This window comes from Elgaria multicarinata, chromosome 10 (genome assembly GCF_023053635.1).
Source record: "Elgaria multicarinata webbii isolate HBS135686 ecotype San Diego chromosome 10, rElgMul1.1.pri, whole genome shotgun sequence".
Taxonomy (NCBI): Eukaryota; Metazoa; Chordata; class Lepidosauria; order Squamata; family Anguidae; genus Elgaria; species Elgaria multicarinata.
Genome location: NC_086180.1, coordinates 1,142,862 through 1,163,746, shown reverse-complemented (window position 1 = coordinate 1,163,746; position 20,885 = coordinate 1,142,862). Strand labels below are relative to the sequence as shown.

At 56.6% G+C, this 20,885-nt stretch overlaps 1 protein-coding gene across 2 annotated transcripts in view; it reads right to left on the bottom strand.

Moving 5' to 3' along the window:
* Positions 1-1,911: 1,911 nt before the first annotated feature.
* Positions 1,912-20,885, bottom strand: part of SFXN5 (sideroflexin 5) — a 93,285-nt gene continuing 74,311 nt past the window's right edge. For both annotated transcript variants that reach the window (XM_063135851.1, XM_063135852.1), the window contains one exon: positions 1,912-2,024. In XM_063135851.1, coding sequence (XP_062991921.1) covers positions 1,947-2,024 — 78 coding nt within the window. In that variant the 3' untranslated portion in view covers positions 1,912-1,946. The remainder of the gene's footprint in view (positions 2,025-20,885) is intronic.

Below are 20,885 nucleotides of genomic sequence, written 5' to 3'. Positions count from 1 at the left end.
CCCTCGGAGGAGGGGAGCCCAGCTCATCGAGGCCCTGCGCACAGAAGGCTCTCGTGGCACCGCGGCCCCCGCCGGTCCCCAGCCCTGGTCGACTGCTATGTTTCCGGGGGTGGGGGAGGCCTCTGCCGCCTCTTTCTGCTGCAACGCAGGCCTCATTATTTCTTAATTAACATACCCAAGAAATCAATTAACTGCTCAGTTCCTAATTAAAAGCTACAAGAGATGATCATCTCATTATTATTAGCCGCCGAGGTGAGCCATCCAACATGGCGGGGGCTCCTCCCCCCCTCCTCAATCTCCCCAATTATAGGACATGATAAACCCAAATGCCGCCGTCGCTCTCCCAGATCCGAGGCTCCTTTTGTATATTAAGGGAGATGGCAAAACTAATTAGCTATTAGGCAAGCCCACTGCGGCCGTTTGCACAGGCTGCCTTTGCTGCCGCCGCCACCGCCAGCCCAGCGCACGGAAGCCGCCGCTTGCTCTCCGGGAGCCCTGCTGGAATGGCGGGAGGGTGGAAATCCCCCCCCCCAACATGTGGGGCCAGCCGAGGACAGGCCCACCGGCGGCAGGACCAGGGAGGGGTGGGGGTGGGTCCCAGGGGTCCCTTCTCCCCCTCCTCCTCCCAAAGAGCAAGGGACCGGTCCCTACGGAGCCAAAGTGGGCTGGGCCTGGCAGGTGCACAGGCAGCCAGCAGGCAGGGCCAGTGGGGAGGGGGCTTCCCTTCCCTGACCTGCGCTTGCGAGCAAGACCAGGGCGTTGCTCGCTTCCCCCTCCCTCAGAGGCCCACGAGAGCAGGTGGCCTCCCGCCTCCGGGGCACTGCGGGAGGGCTCGCTTTCGCCCCTGGGCTTCCACCCTTGCGGACAGCGCCTGCCCCGCACGCCTGGCGCTGCTGGGGCCTGTAAGCACCTCCCTCCTGGCCGCCGCATCGCCTTGAGATGTCGCACAGCCCCGGGAACGAGGCAGCAGGGCAAAGGGCAGGTGAGGAGAAGAGGCAGCGGTGCAGCAGAGGGCTAGTGGCAGGCTTGGCCACAGGCCGCCTGGCGAGAGCACCCTGCTTCCTGGCACGAGGGGTCGGCCGCGTGGGCCGGGCCCTGCACAACGGCAGCACGCGGGACACGTCTCCATCCTCTGATGGGCAACAGCTGAGCTGCGGGGGGGGGGGGCTTGACGGCTTCCTCCCACCTGGCTCCCACTGGTGGGTGAGAAGAGGCCACGGCCCACCGCCACCCATCCCAGCAGCGTCCAGGCGATCAAGTGGCAACTGCAATGAGAGTGTGGCAAAGGGAACTTGTGAACGCCCCCACTGAAGAGAGGCTCAGCGGGAAGTCAAGGCAGCCCTCAGGATTGGGCGGGGGGGCGGAGGAGGAGGAGTGGGGGGAGTGCAAATAGGCTTACGACCTTCGTCTTGTTATTGGTTTAGCATCAAAGCTAGTGTCACGGATCTGAAATTGATTCTGTGCATGTCGACTGGTGCAAGATTGACACTGAATCGATACAGTATGATTATCAAAACGCCCTTTGCCTACTTCGGCTAATTCATGCACCAAGAGCTTATTTCTGTGCAGCACCAAACAGTGTCGAGACGGAATTCCTACGATTTGGAAGGAAAGTGCGGCGCGGAGCCACGGAGAGGTGCCACTGGCAATCAGCTCCACAAGGCTCTGCAGATGCAGGATGTCAGCTCCCCCCTCCCTCCCCCTTTTCTTTGTGCTGTTACTGTCGCTAATTTAAAACTTTAAATATTAATCTTTTCGACCAACGTGAGACGCCGGGTCTTGGGAAAGTGTTAATTTACACTCAGCTCTCAACGGTGGGAAGATGCTACGAGCCACAACCTTCTCCTTCCTATTGTATTAATCATTCTCCCCACCCTCCCCTCCCCTCCCCTCCTCCTCGTAGTACTCGCTTCTCCTCCTTCCACGCTTCTCCATCTTCGGCGCTTCTACAAGCCTTTGTTGTAGACGACGGTCTTACTGGTGGTGGCCTGGGCGATTTCGGGTTCCAGGCACAGCGTCTCAATCTGCCGGACAGGGAAAGACACGGGAGGTGAGGTCAGAGAAGCAGCCAAGCAAGGCCGTGCAATGCGGGGGCCGGCACAGTGGGGAGGGCACGGCAGCCATTGGCTCAGTGTTGGTCCTGGTAGGCTTCGGAGCGAGACAGCAGGGCAAAACAGGGCTCCTTGCAAGGCTGGTTGCTGGGCAAACACGTAAGGAGGCCGGCCTGGCGTGCAGTCAGCTGTAGGCCTGCTGCTTCTTGAAGCGTTTTGGGCCTTAGCACACCTGTGGATGGTGCAAAGTTGCTCCCAGGAGGGCCGAGCCGGTCCACCGGGGAAGGGGGCATTCTGGGACCAGTGAGCAAAAGCAGGCGCTGAACCCTGCCCAGGCACGTGTGCGGAGACTGGGGTTCAGGCAAAAGCTATGCGAAGGCAGTTCTCTGAGCACCCCTTCGCTTCACGCAACGGAAAAGCTATGCGAAGGCAGTTCCCTGAGCACCCCTTCGCTTCACGCAACGGAAAAGCACCGCCACTTGCGTCCGCCTTGTCCTCGCTGCTCACCGCCGCCACACCCTGCCAGAGCGACAGGATGCCACCTCCTCGCCCGTATCACCCACGTGGCGCAGAAAGAGCCCTTGGAGGTGCACTGACAGCCGCCATGTTCCTACGGGGCTGGAGGGTTTCATGCTGCACTTGCTCCTTTATCTTTTATAGCGGTTTCATGGAATTCTATTTCCTTTATATAAACGAATACTTTTCGGGTATGGGAACGCTCCCACCTGTGAATGCCTTTGGGCCCCACCCCACCCCCAAATGTTCAATGTGGCTGCTCCTCTCTTTTCGACAGCAGGCCCCCGGCCCCCCCACCCCACCCCCCGTCGGTGACAGGAGCCCAGGTTGCGCCCTGCTCTTCCCTCCCTGTCCTCATTGCCAGGCACATGAGGCGGCTCCTCCCACGGAGCTCCCCTTTCCTCCGTCTCCCCACGCCTCCCCTCCATCACCCCTTCCTCTGCATGCCCCCCACCCACACCCCCCCGGCTGATCTACGGTCTTCCATCGACAGCCTTTGAGGGGGATGAGGGGAAGGAGTTTGGACAGGGTCACTTCCAAACACGGAGCATCCAAAGGGCGCAGCCTAGAGAGGAGACGCAGATTCGGCACAGGAAAAGTTGGCAGCATTGAAATATTCCGAAAGATCTCAAAAAGAAAGCAGGGCAGGCGGGGATTTCTCCATCCTCAGTGGAGGGTGGCACAAGAACCCACAGGCTTAACTTCCAGGAAGCTTTCAACATCAGGACAGTTTTCTGAGAAGATCAGCAGCAAATCATAGAATCATAGAATAGCAGAGTTGGAAGTGACCTATAAGGTCATCAAGTCCAACCCCCTGAGGAATCCACCCTAAAGCATCCCTGACAGATGCTTGGGCAGGAGGGGAAACCCTCCTTTCTCAGGCCGAGAGCTGCAGCGAAAGGTTGGGGCCGCCTCCACCCCTCCTGCCCTGACATCCGCTGCCCACGGATATGGTGCGAACCGCCTCCCAGGGCTTTTCACGCTTCCCTTGGGCACACCCGCCCACCTTCCTCGGCCCTTCCTATTTGTCGCCCCTGTCTTGGAACAAGCCACGTTCAAACCAGACCCCGGGGATCTTAGCATCTGCAGTGTCCCGTTCCCTTCCACCCACAGTCTTGCATATAACGCCCCTGTCAATGGGAGCCCAAATTACGACAGGCTGTTTTCAGATGCACAAACAAGCAACCCACATGGAGCGCAAGGTTGTCTCTCCCCCCCCCCCCTCGCGTCCCTCTGCTGCCTCAGCAAGCTGAAAGGTGAAGGGGGGGGGGAAGCGGCACTTCTCTTTCTCACGGCGGCTGTAGAAGGGGGGCTGCAGAAAGCGCCTGGGAAGCCCCACATGGGGTGCTGGTCCTGGGGAAGCGCTCTTGAGAAGCGCGCCAATGCGGTCTCCGCAGCAGAGCAAAGAGGCGGCAGGATTTTCTTCCCTCACACACACACACACACACACACACACACACACACACACACACACCCCTCCTCCCCCCTTTTCTCCTCTCCTCTCCTCCTGCAAAAGCCCCACCCTGCATTTTCAAAGTGCTTTCCAGGGATCCCAAAATGCCCGCCGGCCTCTGTTATCTGGACGGAACTCACCGTCCTGCCTTTCAGCAGCACACCCCAAAACGAAGCACTTGCACTTTTAGACTGTGGGCACATTTTATATATAAATATATATATATATATATATATATGTTATAATATTAAATTAATTGAGATTGGCTCCAGTGCCACGGCTGACACAACAATGCCAGGAACCTACATGGAAAACCTAAATGCTTTTGAAAATGTTTAACCTAGTTAGACAAATTAGCAAAAAATTGTGCAAAACAATTTAGGTATTTAAAATATTCAATGTTTTTAAAAACTGGAAAAACTGTTCTTAGCTTTCAGCTGCAGAAACCCAACAAAATGTAACATCCAGGCATTCTTAACATGAGGTGCCGCACAACCCTTCAGCAAAGCTGTTAAACAGTTCCCGGTGCATCCTGGGAAATAGCACTTCATTTATTCAAATGCACATATGTCAGGTTTTTGCACCATATGTCATTCCAAGCTATTTACAGTAATAATTAAATCTTAATCAACGTTTAACCTCTGTAAAATGTTTGAAGGGATCTAATCACCCTTCAGTCTGCACTAATGAAGGAGAAATATATAAACATAAAAAGAAAATGATGCACACCAGAAAGAACAGTAATTGCAAAATTGTATTTCTTTTAAATATAATCAGCAAGTTATGTAAAGGAAGCCAACGGGTATTTTAAGTGAAGACATCTTGGGTGTCAGAGGTGTGAGTAGCTAATTTTGTACTGCTATCCATAACAGATGTAGCATATTTTCTCTTAGAGCCATTATTAGCAACTTCACCATTTCTTTTCTTACTGAACTACAAAGCAGAACGCTGAAGCAGGGGGAAGGCGAGGATGAGCCACCCACCCGCCCGCCTGCCCTGTGACGCGGCCGAGGTGGCCCCTGCCAGCCGCCCGGAGGTGCGGCCCCTCCTGGGAGCTGCTTGGCCAGAGGAGCTAGGACAGGCTTGTTGGTTCCAGCCCAGCCCAGCCTTCCCCAACCCAACGCCCTCCAGATGTGTCACACTGCAACTCAAAGTATTGCAGCCAGCGTGGCTCTTGGGAGCGCCAGACGTCTGCATGGCATCCAACCGGGCAAGGCTGGGCTGGCCAGCCAGAGGCCCACGGAGCCAGAGGGGAGCACGGGGCAGCAGTTACAATCATAGAATAGCAGAGTTGGGAGGGGCCTCCAAGGCCATCGAGTCCAACCCCCTGCTCAAAGCAGGAATCCACCCTAAACATCCCTGACAGATGGTTGTCCAGCTGCCTCTTGAAGGCCTCTAGTGTGGGAGAGCCCACAACCTCCCTAGGTAACTGGTTCCACTGTCGTACTGCTCTAACAGTTAGGAAGTTTTTCCTGATGTCCAGCCGGAATCTGGCTTCCTGTCACTTGAGCCCGTTTTTCCGTGTCCTGCACTCTGGGAGGATCAAGAAGAGATCCTGGCCCTCCTCTGTGGGACAACCTTTCAAGTCCTTGAAGAGTGCTATCATGTCTCCCCTCAATCTTCTCTTCTCTTCTCCAGGCTAAACATGCCCAGTTCTTTCAGTCTCTCTTCATAGGGCTTTGTTTCCAGACCCCTGATCATCCTGGTTGCCCTCCTCTGAACACGCTCCAGCTTGTCTGCGTCCTTCTTGAATTGTGGAGCCCAGAACTGGTCGCAATACTCTAGATGAGGCCTAACCAGGGCCAAAAAGTGGGGAACCAGGACCTCACGTGATTTAGAAGCTATACTTCTATTAATGCAGCCCAAAATAGCATTTGCCTATTTTGCAGCTCCTCTGGCATGCGCTCTGCCACGGCGTTCCTGGTGTGGGCTGGGCAAGTCTTGGTGAGCTATGATCTGGACACAGAGCAGACCCATCAGATGGCCACGTGGCCCCCAGCCCAGCGCTCATCACTCGCCTCGTGACCCACACCGGCCTCATCATGTGACTAGGAACACATCAATACATGTCTCCCCAGTCTTCCTGCCTGTCCTCTGTGGCTGTGTCAACTCTATGAGGCTAGACCCACTCAAGCCGCCTTGCCCCACCTGGTGCCCTCCAGGTGTTCAGATGTCAACGCCCGATAGACCCAGAAGAGATGGGCAGCGTTCCGGAATTCTGAGAGTTGCAGTTGCAAAGAGCAGGTTGGGGATGGTCAACCATGGCTCTCGGCCATCTTAGAAGAGTTAAAGGAAGTCCTGGTGACTGGAGAAACGGATGAAACAACGCTGACCCCCGGCATTCGACTGTCAAGAAAGGGAGCCCTTCCGGCACACAGCATGCCTCGGTACTACGGAGCACGTCAGCATGCCACGGTATGACGGGGCACGTCAGCCACCCGGCCAGGGTTTAACTCAAGGAAGCCTGCCAGAAGGCCCTCCATGGCATTCGTAAGCTTGAAACCAGTAAGGGCTTCATGCCAGGCTCTCCTTCGGAAACAGCCACACTTCCACTGGGAAACGTTTCTCTTGACTGCCCAGCCCAAGGGAATGTTTTGCATCTCTTCCTGAAAAGCAGAATCTGCAAAGGCAGGAACCCGCCAGAGTCTCTTCCGATGGGCGTGGAGAGCAGCCTCCCTGGGCTGGTCAGGCACTGCAGAAGGGGTGGTGGTGGTGTTGCCCAGGGAGGGGCAAACAGGGTGAGGAGCAAGCCCAACTTGGCTCCGGTCGCCCTGCTGCCTCAGGCGCACAGACGGGTCTGAGCAGGGGGTTGGACTCGATGGCCTTGTAGGCCCCTTCCAACTCTACTATTCTATGATTCCATGGCCTCCTAGGGCGATGTGGGCGATAGGAGTCCCTCCTCTTCCCTCAGGCAGGCAGGGAACGGACTCATTGGGGTGCAGAGAGGGTCTTAGCTGGGTGAGGCGGAGCTGGCTCTGAGCCCCAGAGGGACCCCCGGCTCCGTGGCCGCAGCAGCTGGGGGAGCCGTGGCGAGAGAGAATCCCTGCTCTCTTGGGGAGGCAAAGGCCCAGCCAGCCGGGCGCTGCGTGTCTGCTGCTTCCCCATGTGCTGCTGCTGCCACCAGCACCACCGCAAGTACCCCACACAAACATGGCCAGAGAGGCAGGAAGCAGATGCTTCTTGCCTGGGCTCGATGCTCGCCTCTATCCCACTCTGGGGAAAGGCAGGAAAGGCAGGAATGTGCTCCAAAGGGTGTCGTAAGGAGACGGGTCCAGGCTCCCTGCCAGCGAGGGGGGAGGGGGAGCAGCGAGGGGGGCGGCGCAACAGATGGGGCTGCGTGGCACTGGCTGTGCAGCCAGAAAGGGGAGAGCCAGCCAAATCCGGAAGGGGGGGGGAAGGGTCACCCAAGCTGAAGGGAGGGAGGGAGGGAGGGAGGGAGGGAGGGGGGCCCTCCGGGAAACTGGGGGAGCGTGGAAGGCCCTGCGTCGTCGCAGGAGCTGGTGTAGCCGGGCTGGCTCTCTGGGCCCTGCCAGGGATGGGGGGGCGGAGAAGCATCTTCATGGGGCAGCCAGAGCCTAAGAGCTGACCCCCAAGATGCTGACCGAAGCCCCTGGGGAGAAGCAGCAAAGAGCCAAAGCCCAGCGCAGCGCGAGGGAAAGGCTCTCATTTCAAGGGCCCAGCAGAAACAATCATTCAGAGACCAGGCTCCCATCGGCTTAGAAAGAAAGAAAGACACTTTCCGAAAGGCACCTCATATTCGAACTGCACTAGGTCTACCAGCACGACGAGGCACCCTCCCCCCACGCGCAGGTACGCAAGGCAACATGTGGCAGCCCTCCAGCTGTGTAGTTGAGCACATTCTTCTGGGAAACCCATAAGCAGGGTGCAAAAGCAACACTCTCTCACACACACACTCCTGTTCTTGACTGTTTGAGCAGTGCGACAATGGAACCAGTTACCTAGGGAGGTTGTGGGCTCTCCCACACTAGAGGCCTTCAAGAGGCAGCTGGACAACCACCTGCCGGGGATGCTGTAGGGTGGATTCCTGCATTGAGTGGAGGGTTGGACTCGATGGCCTTGTAGGCCCATTCCAACTCTGCTGTTCTATTTATTATTTATTTATTTAAAATATTTGTATCCTGCCCTATATCATTAAGATCTCAGGGTGGCAAACTGATGAAAGAATACAGTATAAAACAATAAATATGCACAGTCAAAAACAAATTAAACCATGAACCAAGTTAAAACAATATATAATTTAAAAGCTATGGTTCTGTTGTACATCTCCCTGGAGAAGAGAAGATTGAGGGGAGACATGAGAGCACTCTTCAAAGACTTGAAAGGTTGTCCCACAGAGGAGGGCCAGGATCTCTTCTCGATCCTCCCAGAGTGCAGGACACGGAAGAACGGGCTCAAGTTACAGGAAGCCAGATTCCAGCTGGACATCAGGAAAAACTTCCTGACTGTTAGAGCAGTACGACAATGGAATCTGTTACCTAGGGAGGTGGTGGGCTCTCCCACACTAGAGGCCTTCAAGAGGCAGCTGGACAACCATCTGTCAGGGATGCTCTAGGGTGGATTCCTGCACTGAGCAGGGGGTTGGACTCGATGGCCTTGCAGGCCCCTTCCAACTCTACAATTCTATGATACAAAACCAAAACTATCCAAGTCCATGGATTTGCCTAACTGTTAAAGCCACCTAAGTCAGTGGCTCTCCATACTTCCTGTGGCCGGTGGGGATCCAGGCCCCTTCCAGAAGAGGGTGGAGGCCTTTCCACAATGCCTTTCAACCAGTGGAAGCAGGTGACGCCTTGGCCAAACCGAAGTGACTGCGCAGAGGTGGACACACAACAGAGGAGCGTCTCTGGCTTTGTGGGGGGCACTCCGAGGGGGCGAACCCCGATGGCAGGGCGGCCGAGGCCCAAGCGCCCCACAAGGGCCCCCTCCTCCCCTACTCCCCTGCCCTCCCTGAGCGTCCTGATCTGCTCCTCCTCAAGCCCCTGGCCTTGTGGCCACCATGGCAAATGGGGCCGGTGGGGGAGGTGTCTGTGCTCCTCTGCCAGGCTCAGAGACATTTAAGGGGCAATTACCTGCTCCAACAAGGAGAGGAGGGCCTCATTTCTTCCGGCTTCGGCTTTGATCATTCCCTCCTGTTTGACATTTTAAAGCACAGAATGCTAAAGGGATGAGTGATGTTGCTTAAGAGCTTTCAATGTCTCCACTTTCTCTTTGCTGCAGGAATCATGGGAGCTTTTCCCGTTTCAGTTTGCACAGCTGAGCATCACACAGCTCCACAGGTGCAAGGTGTTAAAAGGAAGAAGCCAAAGGGCTTAGAGGAGAACTTGCCCTGATCCATACAGAGCCTCTTGCGCGCATGGGGGGGGGGAGTGCTGCCTTAGCACAACAAAGACCCCAGGGACCCCAGCTAGATGCCTCAGTGGAGGAACACTGGCCAAGTTGTGTCTTGAGCGCTGTGCCCAGTTCTGGGTGCCACATGTTCAGGGCATCGACCAACTGGAGCGTGTCCAGAGAAAAGCACCCAGAATTGCGATGGAAACCAAATCCCACAAAGAACCGTAGAACGAGCTGGGTGTGTTTGCCTGGAGAAGAGAAGGTCAATCAGAGACCTGATCGCAGCCTTCAAATATCTGAAAGGCCGTCCGCGACACGCAAAGGACGGAGCAGAGTTGTTGCCTGTTGATCCGGGGTCCTAGACTAGAACCAAGGGGTGGAAATTGCAGGGAAGCAAGCAGCTTTCCATTAAATGTTAAGAGAAACGTCCTAATGGAAAGACCCGTCTCAGGAAGTGCTGCGCTCTTCTCTGCTTAATCTTTGTAAACCGCCCAGAGAGCTTCGGCTATGGGGTGGTACATAAATGTTAATAATAATAATAATAATAATAATAATAATAATAATAATAATAATACTGGACAGCCATCTGTCAGGGATGCTGTAGCTGCACCCTGCGTTGAGCCGGGGATTGGACCAGATGACCTCTGAGGCCCCTTGCAACTATCTATCCCTGGATTCTATCTCCTGCATCTGGAGACCTGCTCATTACAGTAAGGCTCAGCTGGGGATTTCAGGATCTCTACAGCAACCCCCAAACCCAACGGAGACAGTCAGGAAGGTTGTGTATAACTGTGGATCACTTTAAGAACTACGGTAGATTAACAACTGTTACCCAGAGGACCTTCTCTTCTGCTGCCCCCAGACTGGAGTGGCCTGCTGGAGGAAATTTGTCAACTTGACGGTATTTTAGCATTTAAAAAAGCAATAAAGACTGATCTATTCCAGCAGGCCTATCCAGTGAAATTTTAGAATGTTTTAATGTTTTAAAGATGTTTTAATCATGTATGGTATGTTTTTAATCAATTTTTAATATGTATTTTATATCATGTTTTTATACTGTTTGTTTTATACTTTGAATGGTTTTAGTTTTGTGAACCGCCCAGGGAGCTTCGGCTGTTGGGCAGTATAAAAATGTAATAAATAAATAAAAAGAACGGTTTGGCAACAGAATGGGCTGCCTTGCGGAAGTCTCTTCCATTGGAGGGTTTTCGAGCAAAGGCCGGTCTTGGGCCTGCTTTGGATGAAGGATTCCAGATTCATGACAGGGAAGCGCTGGGCTGGGCCATCCGACAGAGATAATTCTCCAAAATAACAACACTGATAACAGGCAGCAGATAGCTGCAGACAATCGAAGGGAATCATTTCTGCCTTGTGCACTCAGCTGATGGATTTCACTGCCACCCCAAGCTGTGACGGCAGCGTGCATTCATTTATTGTTGTTGTTGTTGTTTAAGATGAGTCTCTGGAGAACTGTTGTGTTCCCATTTCCCAGCTCTGCTGATGAAGCCGTCAAAAGTGCCGTCCTTCAGGTGGCTCTTGGAGATTAGAGGTCTTGTCCCAACCACGACAAGGAAGAGCGAGAGGCCCGCCCACGCCTTCAGGCTTCTCCCTCATAAGCTTTGGGATGCCAAGGCCTTCCGAAATTTAATTTTTAAACGTTATTTAAACGTATTTTCAGGTCCCCTTTAAGGGTGGTGATCTGCTAAGGGGGCAGGCTTAATAAGAGAAAGAATGCAATGGAAAGGCAGCCGTCCGTAAAAACAAGAACCCCCCAGCAACCCAGTGGCCCCCAAAGGAGGAATACGGCCGGTTAGGGAAGGCGGCTGGCAAGCGGGGAGGACGGCGTGAATTCTGCCCCACCCAGCATGCTGTGCGGCTTGTTTGCCAGGGGCAGCAGGGCAGCAAACCGGCGGCAGCCACGCCTGGCCCGGCACTGCCCACAGCCTCCGCTCGGCGTCCATTTCAAAGCAATGGCAAGCTGTCGCAGCTGCTCAAAGAGCAGGGCTTTGCTTAGACCCTTTCCAGGATGAGTCCGAGGGCGCGTCCAAAGGGCTTCTATGTCGGGGATCGGAGGGCCTCACGCCGTGCACGGCCTGCGCTCATTCCACCCGCCTGGGCCTCCACCCCACCTTCCGAGACTCTGCCCCACCCAGCTGGCTGACGGGTCCCACGGAAACAGAGGCATCTGCTGTGGGTCCTGCTCAGCCTCCTTCCCCTGTCAGCAGGGGGGGGGGAGGATCCCAGGGGGGACGCAGGAAACTGCTGTCTGAATTTGCCCCCAAAGCTGTGTTTGCGCTGCGTATTTACCACTGGCTGGTGCTGGCTTTGACAAGCGTTCAGCTAGTACCTTCCATAGGGTGATCAGAAGCCCCGAAACGGTACAGAGGGCAGGACACGGAAGAACGGGCTCAAGTTAAAGGAAGCCAGATTCCAGCTGGACATCAGGGAAAACTTCCTGACTGTTAGAGCAGTACGACAATGGAATCAGTGACCTAGGGAGGTGGTGGGCTCTCCCACACTAGAGGCCTTCCAGAGGCAGCTGGACAACCACCTGTCAGGGATGCTTCAGGGTGGATTCTTTCTATGATTCTATCCTTGAAGCCGGAGTGTGCTGGAAGAGCATTAATGCACATGCACCTGATGCCATCTACGTGGCAGGATGCGGGAATCAGCGCCGCTCTGTATTATGCTGCCGTTTCCACTTCAATGCAGCTGCTGCCCTTGCAGCTGAGACACTTATTTTTAAGTGCTCTTACTTACTTACAAGTTCGCAATCCATTTTCAACGCAAATGAGTTCTTAAAGCGGCAAACAACATTAAAACTGAGAAAAGCATACATTCAAATATGGCTCCGCATTACCTACATGTCAAGGGGTGAATAATACGAATGGGACTCCGGCACACGCCGTCTGTCCCCTCCTGCCCCCAAATGTTCTTTCAGAGCACAATAAACCAAAGCTAACGGGGCAGGAGCTGCACATCACCGCCTGGCCCTCCTTCTAGGGGGTCAACCAGAGCCCCACATCCCAGCCACGGCCAAGTTTTCTCTCCCCGTTCTGCGGGGACGCCATTTTAACAGGATCCATTATACAAACACGAAGCAGCATAATTGAAGCTTCCCTTGAAGCCAAACGAAGAACAGTGTTTGGAGAAAGTGAGTTTTGTCTCCCAATGTGTTGAAGGGCAGCAGGGGGGGGGGGAGAGCAGTGACTTCCTTCTCTTGCACTCTGCAACAACAGCAGCCCCTCCCTTTCTGTGAGAACAAGCGGCACCACAGTACACTCACACTCACACACACCCAGGCAGGGCAAGCCCCCCCCACACACACTCTCTGGGGGAGAAACGAACAGGGAAGGGGAGTGAAGGATGCCGGGGCCGGTCTGCCACTCAAGCGTCTGGCATGCCCCCCCCCCCGCACGCCAGGAAGAGCCCCGTGGCTCTGAGGGCTGCTGCTGCCCCTCACGGGCGCAACCCCTCTCCAGTCGGGGGTCGCGCACTCAGCCCCGCTGCGCAGATTCAGCCCAGGGGACGGTGCAGACGGAGGCACCTCAACAGGCCACTTTGCCATTTCTGTAAAACGTGCAGCGCAAATTATTGGCTTGTATGAACACCGCAGATCAGCACTGGTGGGACTTTGCAGAGAAAGGCCTCCAGTACAAGTACCGCAACCAGGACTCTGGAATGGCCCTGGAAACAAAAGCGAGGCCTGTGAAGACGACAGCCGAGTCAGGTGCCCCCAGTCGCTGGCTCCCCCCAAAGGCCTGGCAGCCACGTTCTGCACAGGCAGAACGTTTCTGGGCACCTTTCAAAGGCGGGCCCAGGTCCAGCATGGCATGGCAGCGACCCAGCCTTGATGTAACTACGGCACGGCAGGCATGTCGCGGTGGGTGTTCAAATTGTTGTAAACCGCCCTGAGTATTGCTATGACGATAGAAGGGCAGGATGTTAATCCTCTTCATGAATAAACAGGTGGTGGAGCCAGATCCGTGCTCTCCAAAAACAGGTACAGCTGGTGCACCAGCCACAGCGGAGCAGAAGTGCTTCTGGCCACAGCTGCTGCCGCCTGGGCCCAGCAGCACTCCCAAGCGTCAAACTGGATTCCCCAAGGGGCGTGCAGGGCCCCCCAGCCCCCGCCCCAAACAAGTTGCATCCTTTATTTCCAGACCGGAGTCCCAATTGACCAAGAGCGCTTCAGCCTGTGGGTGGGCAGACCCCTCCTCTCCCAGTCTCCTGCTGCCGACCAGTGCAGCGAATGAACGTGGACAAAATGAGTGGAGGTTTTGCATGTGCGCCTTCCGCTTCCTCCTCCGACTCCAGTGCAGGAGCACAGGCGCCAGCGCCTATCAGGCACGGGGCAAAGGCCTGGGGGAAGACCAGCCAGCCTGGGTGCTGGACCTGGGCACAGTCCAACACCCCCACAGGCACTCAGGGGACCGATGGGGGCAGGGGAGGAACGGGCACAAGGCGGACGCCCACAGCCAACCTTAGAGTCTCACTGAGAGAAAGAAAGTGTGTGTGTGTGTGTGTGAGAGAGAGAGAGAGAGAGAGAGAGAGAGAGAGATCAATTTCGTGCTGCAATCTGGAGAAACCAGAGAGCAGTAAGCAGCAATAGCCAGCAGATATGTTGGGTTTTGACTTTAGATTCTTGTATGTGGATAGCAGTGGGGCCTGCAGGAGCAAAGGAATTGATTTTGGCTGCCCTCAGAACCATATGCCCACGTTTACTCCCGAGTAATCCAGTCCCTCTGAGTAGACGTGCAAAGGGGTATATTTTGAAGATGCAACGAGGAGGGCGGTTTCCAAAATGTGTCCTTGGCCCGGCCCGCCCACTGCTGAAATATTGCTCCCAAAGACCCCACCCAAATTGGAATTCTGCCTTGGCCTGAAAAAGCCCACCCCCACCCCCCCGCATCTCTGCCCTAATCACTGCCCCACCCCCAAACGTTGCCCCCCTAGTTGGCCTTTGCTATGCAATGGGTCGGGTTGCTGGCAGCAGAAAAGCAATCTAAAACATTGCTTATAAGGACGTAAGTCAAGGAGGAGGAGGCACGCAAAAGCCCCTGGCAAGCTGCAAAACGCAGGCGGAACAGATCTTACAAAATCCACCCCGGGTACTAGTATTATGGGATGGGGAGAAAAATCTCTTCCTCTCCCATAATTGCTTTTCTGTAACACTGTGCACATTTATTCCCACCACCGACACACTCGGATTTGCAGGCAAGATGTAACCTGCCTCAGTTTCCCCCTTTGCAAGGAGCTGCTGCAGGGCCCCAAAGCCTGCTTCTCTGTGCCACTGCCTGCCTCGAGTGACGCCCTCGGCTCTACCTGTGGTGGCCGTTGCTGCTGTCAGGTCATCACTGGCGGACGTAAGGACCCCGAGCCCTTGTGGACGGTGGGTGTCCGCTTGCTTGCATGCAGGCGGCGGCGGTGGTGGTGGTGAATGCATTCACTTAACTAAAGATGCATCCTCTCCACAGATTTACGTCATGCCGAGGTGCAGACGCCCAGAGCTCTGGAGCCACTGCTGCCTGGGTGGCTCAGGTTGGCCGGCCGGAAATGGGCTTCTGTCTGCCCCCCCCATGCCCCCTCCCCTGATGTGCTCCCACCACTTCCTCTGACTTTGTGGGCAACGCTACCGGCAGTGGGATGGGGGGCATCAAACCCCCTTCTTTCCCTCCCAGCGCCACTAAATCTGATCAACACTGGCCACAAGAGAAGCCAGCCAGCAGCTGGGCAGTGCCAACACTGAGGAGGGGGATGTGGGTGCAGCAGCCCCCTCCCCCCGGTGCCCTGGCCATCGCCGCCTCCCAATTTCGCTCCCCTCGCTGCCCCAAAACACCCCTAGCATCCTCCGTCCTTTCACGTTAAGCGTCGCCAGGACAGGCGCCACTGCTGCACAGAGCGCGGAAGTGACGCTTCCTACCTAGAGGCGGCAAGACGTGCGGGAGACGAGCGAGGACGGGCCGGGCTGGCCGCAGGGAGGGGAGCCGTGCGGCCCTGGAGCAGCAGCCAGCGCTGGGCCCGAGGGGCTCTCCGGGAGAGGGGGGTCCTGAGGAGGAGCAGGCTGGAGGGGAGGGAGGAAGTGGCAGATGGGGCTGCCGAGATCCAGCCCCACCTCTCGCGCTGCTCCCCCCAACGCCGCTGTCTGCCAAGCCAGCCTGCTGCTCCGTAGCTGGCCAGAAAGCAGCCTCGAGGAGTTCTGCCTTGGACGTGGCAACCGCACGAGATGCAGGCGCACTCTGTGGTGGCGCTTCATGCCCCCCCGCCCCCCGCCTGCTGGAAAGAGCGGAGCTGGAGGGGGAGGAGGAGGCGGCCTGGAAGCCAGCACAGCCAGCAAGGCGCTGCTGCCCACCCCCCTGGCCCCGGCCCCGGCCCCGGCCCCTGTCCTCAAGGCAAGCACCGGCGGCCCAGTCACGGCTGCCGCGGCCTGCCTCTGGGGATGGTGCCCCCCACAGGGGCAGGGCCACCGTGGCTTTGAGTGGGACAGAGCGACGGCACGGGGGCATCGGGGGAGCTCAGAGTTCTAAGGGTCTCAGCCCACGATTCCGCCTCACGGATTCTGCCAACCTGTGGGCCATTCTTCTCGTTTCCTGGGATTTTACACAAATTTAGTCACAGGAAAATGCGCAAAATAAGTAAATAAATAAAACCACCAGCTGAAAATATTCATTTCCTCAAAGGCTGAAGCATGAAAATGCACATTTGGGGGAGAGGGAGGGGATTTGTACATTTTTGCAAGTGCGAATTCGTGCAAATTTGGGGGGGAAACCAGTTCTGTCAATGAGCAGAAGAAGGAACGAAAAGCACCTGATAATCTGCAAAACCCAGAACGGATGGATTTTACCAAATCCGTCCCTCCCTAGAGGGCAACGGCCTAAAACCCTAAACGCCCCCCCCCCCTTGTGTGCCGCTCTCCCCCCTTCCCCCAAGTGCCTTTCAAGCCTCCACACGGCTGTTTATGTTTGGCCGGGCTCTTAATGGCTTAGAGGCAGGGAGAGGAGGTGAAGGCCTTTCTCAAGCGGTGACGCCGTGTCAGGAATGTTCCCGTGCCCATCAGCACCCCCCACACACCTGGGGGAGCGGGGCCTCGCAATGTGGATAGTTTACATACCTGAAGGGAGGGAGGGAGGGAGGGGCGGGCGGAGAGCGCGGCATGAAACCCAACTCAGCCCCCAGAGGCGCGCGAGGAGGGGCTCCGTCCCCCTGCCAGCCCAACCCAGGGCCTTCCGGCCAGTAAGCAACCAGACCGAAGGCTGCTGCCTGCCTGCCTGCCCTCCGGGGCGGCCGGGGGGGGGGGGGAGCGGTGGCGGCGGCCTTGCAGCGGGACCAGGGGCGTTGGGCCGGGCTCCTCACCAGTAGCACTTTGGAACAGGGCTGTGGTTGTGGCCCAGAAGCTGCTAGCTGCTCCTTGACCATGCCTTCTCAGGAATGCTCCCTGGAAGCCTAGCTAGGCGAGGACGTTTCCTCACGGCTGAGGCGACTCAGCCTGGACTCTTGCTACATCTCGGCTGAGAGGCCAATGGGGGTCTCCCGGCCAGAAGTGGGGAAGGCCGGCCCCACTCAGTTGGCGGGACTCCCACGACTCTTGGCACTGGCGGGCTAGAAGGAGGGAAGGGTCCTTTGGCCCACATGCCTGCCACTGAGCGCCAGGGGGCCGCTGGGCCTCTCGGCCGGCCATTCACAGCGGACCGCCTCCTCTGGCCACGGCCATGGCGGCACTTGGGCCCAGGGCTCCTCGTGATGCTGCGCACGGACAAGACCTGAAAGCGGGACTGGGCCCCGCAGCAGCCCCAGACAGAAGAGGGTCCCTAGGGAGAGGGTCTGGTTGTCTGGCCCACCACACGGCTAAACGGAGGCTGCTGCTCACCTTCGGGCGGGGGGGGGGGAGAGCGGTGGTGGCGGCCTTGCAGCGGGACCGGGGGCGCTGGGCCGGGCCCCTCACCAGTAGGAGGCAGGTGGGTGTGTCCAAGGAAAGGAGGAAAAGTGTGAGGAGGAGTGTGGTGGCCCCAGCAGAGCAGCCACAGGGCCAAACGCTCTGCAGCACCGTCGAGGCTGAGCGGTTCGATGCTTTGCTCTGCACGTTAACCTGGCAGGAGGCACGACACGGGCAGACAGCCAAAGCTGCTCCGGCACTCAGAAAGGCCCACCTTGAGCCCCAGCGCCTCTCCCCTTAGGGAGTCACGGCTGCCATGGCACCCCCTCCAACCCACAAACTGCAAAATGACCCTCCAACGCCAGCAGCGCTCTCCCCTGGTCGAGCGTTTGGGGGCTGAACAGAGGCCGGCGCTGCAGCCAGGCGGAGGTTAGAGGGCGAAGGTGCAGACGGCTCCGGCCCCAGGGATCTTTCTCCTGCCTCTGGTGGCTTCTGCAGCAAAGGTGTTTTGCCGTTGCCAGGTTGGGGAGGGGGAGTGCCAAGGGAAGGCCAAGGGGCAAGGGCAGAGGAAATCCGGAGTCACCAGCTGGGCCTGTGAGCCTCGAATGCGACGGAGGCACAGCTGGTGCACCAGCAGAGTGAGAGGAGAGGCCAGGAAGACGGAACGAGAGGCTGAGCTGGCAGGAGGGGGGGGAGCTTGCTTGCATGAGCGGCTCCTTCTGCCTGTGCTTTGAGGGAAGCAGACTGGGGTGGGGGCAGGGTGGGGGAGGAGGCTATGCATGAAAGCAAGTCCAAGCAATGGATGGGGAAGAACAGGAGAAGAGCCCCGAGGCTGGATCAGACCCGGGGTCCATCTCGTCCAGCGCTCAGTTCCCACCAGCTGTCGACCAGAGCAGGTGCTGTTGCACACAGGTGCAACAGCACCCTCCCGCCCATGTTCCCCAGCAACTGGTGTGTATAGGCTTACTGCCTCGGATACTGGAGGTAGCACCTAGCCGTCAGGGCTAGTAGCCATTTGCAAGGGGGGTGCACATCCGGCTTCGGACTCTCTCCCCCCCCGCCCCCGGGCCAGGCTGTCTTCCTGCAGTCAGGCGCTTGGCCTTCCATGGTCAACGAGGCAAAAGCGGGGCCGAGGCGGAGAGACAGGCCTAAGTGCTGGGCTGACCCCTGGCCACAGCAGCCGGTCTTCCCCCGCCCCCTGCAGACCGCTGCTCGTGCCCATGCCTGGACGCTCCAACGTGACACAGCCTGGGCATGCAGTGGTCGGTTGGCTGGCACAGCATTTCTGGACCTCACAGGCACAGGCAGAAGGCCGGAACTACGTGGCAAGATAATGCCTCCAGAACCCAAGGCAGTAAGCCCGTGTGCACAAACATTTATAAGAGCATTTCCATGAGCAGATCTCCTAATATACTCCTTTTGAGCACAGTTTTCCCTAAGGATTGTTGTGGAGGTGAAAGGGAGAGGCGGGGAAAGCCCCGTGAGCCACCAGGGGACAGAAACGTCTTCAATGCATCTCAGGGTTGGGGAAAGCCTCTCGCTGCTGCGCTGTGCCCCACGGCACGGACCCACAGCCCTTTACTGGGAGCCAGTAACCCCGGCCTCCCGGCCACCACCAGGCTTTGGGCTGAGCTGGGCCCATTTTGGCACCATCTCCCTTGGGTAACTGGGGAGGAGGCGGCTCAGGAGAAAGCCTGCGAGGCTATGCAGACCGCTGCGGCAGGAGAAGAAAGGGCCCCCCCTTCTGCGAGCCCCCCTGGCCCACCGCTCTAACTGGACCCCCACCCCCACCTCTGCTGAGGTGGCAGCAGCTCCGGGGGGCCCAGTCCCCGGCCCGGCCTGGGGCAGGGGCTGCATGAGGGGCGCCACTCTGACCTCAGTGCGGCTCTTTTGATCAAGGCCCCTTCTCCATTTTCCATTAAAAAAGCAGCCTTTTAACTATGGACACATTTCAGCCTCACCAGATCTGCTAATTATTGACAGTTGGTGAAGAGGAGATGTCACTTGCTCCTCCTGTTAAACTGCATCTAATTAGTAATTGCTGGTTCACTGTCATCGTCTCTGCTGCCGCAATACCGCCCCACATTGGCTCATTAACCTTTTGCTTTTCTAATGGCGCCTGCCAGCAAGATGGAGGCTCAAACAGATTGGCAAGAGAGAGGGAGCTATTTTCTCCCCCTGGCCTGGAGATCCAGAAGGAACAAGTCTGCACAAGGAACGGGATTTCAGCTGGGAGCAAACCCATCCGAGGAGGTGGCTTGTCTCACGTCCAAACTGGGAGTGGGGGCGGGCGGGGGGGGGGGAGGGGATTTGCTCTCCATCTTCTAGAGCACTCCGTCCCTCAAATGCCTACCCCTCAAAATACTCTGCACATGTTTGGATGTGCTGTCTTTGAAAGGGCAAGGCTCCTTTGACGGGACGCTGGGATCCAATTTCGAATACCCAAACCCAGTTTTAAACAGTCAAGGATTCAGAGGTTTGTGTAGCTGAGATGACAGGACCAGTCTACATGAAGAAGGAATGGCAGGGGGTGGGGCTCGGGGGGTGGCCCCACCTTGCTAGAATCCTCTGCTATGGGTGCAGGACGCATGGCAGAAGAAATGCAAGGCGGGGGCGGGGGGGGGGGAGGCGAGAAGCTGCATATGACATTCCGGCATGCCCACAGGAGTAGCAGGCAGTTGGCTGCTTTCAGCCAGAGGGAGGCCTCCTCATGAGCAAGGTGAGAGAGACAGGAAGCCGGTGGATCTGGAAAGTTACCTACTTAAAAGGCAGAGCAAAGCTCAGTGGCTCTCTTGGGTCAGGGAGAAAACTGGGAGATGAACCAGGGCGTGAACGGCCCTTTCCCCCTCCACCCCTGAGTGCCGTTTCTTTGGGGGAAAGAAAGGCAGGGAATAAGTCAAAGAAAGAAAGAAAGAAAGAAAGAAAGAAAGAAAGAAAGAAAGAAAGAGGGTACAGCCTGCAACTCCCCCCCCCAATACCCTTCCTCACCCAGGGAGGCTCAGCCAGGCCCCCTTGTCATTCACCAGCAGTTCTTTGCATTTCAGAAGGGAACTGGGATCCCCACCCAACAAAAGATATCCACTCTCCTTTTGTCTACACCTTCTCCTGTATTTATTATTATTATTATTATTATTATTATTATTATTATTATCAACAATAATTACTCTTATAGACCACCTAGTAAACAGTTTTCAGGCACTGTACAGGTAAACTAAAAATAGACAGGACTTCCCCAACCCGGGGCTCTCCAGCTGTTTTGGACTCGGACCGGAACTGATGGGGTCAAAATTCCAAAACATCTGGAGAGCATTGGGCTAAGGCAGCCTTCCTCAACCTGGGGCGCTCCAGATGAGCGCCCCAGGTTGAGGAAGGCTGGGCTAAGGGATTTATTTATGTATTTATTTATTGCATTTATTTATCCCACTTTTTTTCCTCCAGGGAACTCAAGGGTGTGTACCTAACCCTCTTCCTCCTCCCCATTTTTATCCTCATAACAACAAGCCTGTGAGGCAGGTGGGGCTGAGAGTCTGCGACTTAGCCCAAAGTCACCCAGTGGGCTTCCATGGCCGAGTGGGGACTAGAACCCGGATCTCCCGGCTCCCAGTCCAGCACTCTACCCACCACACCACACTGGCTGCAA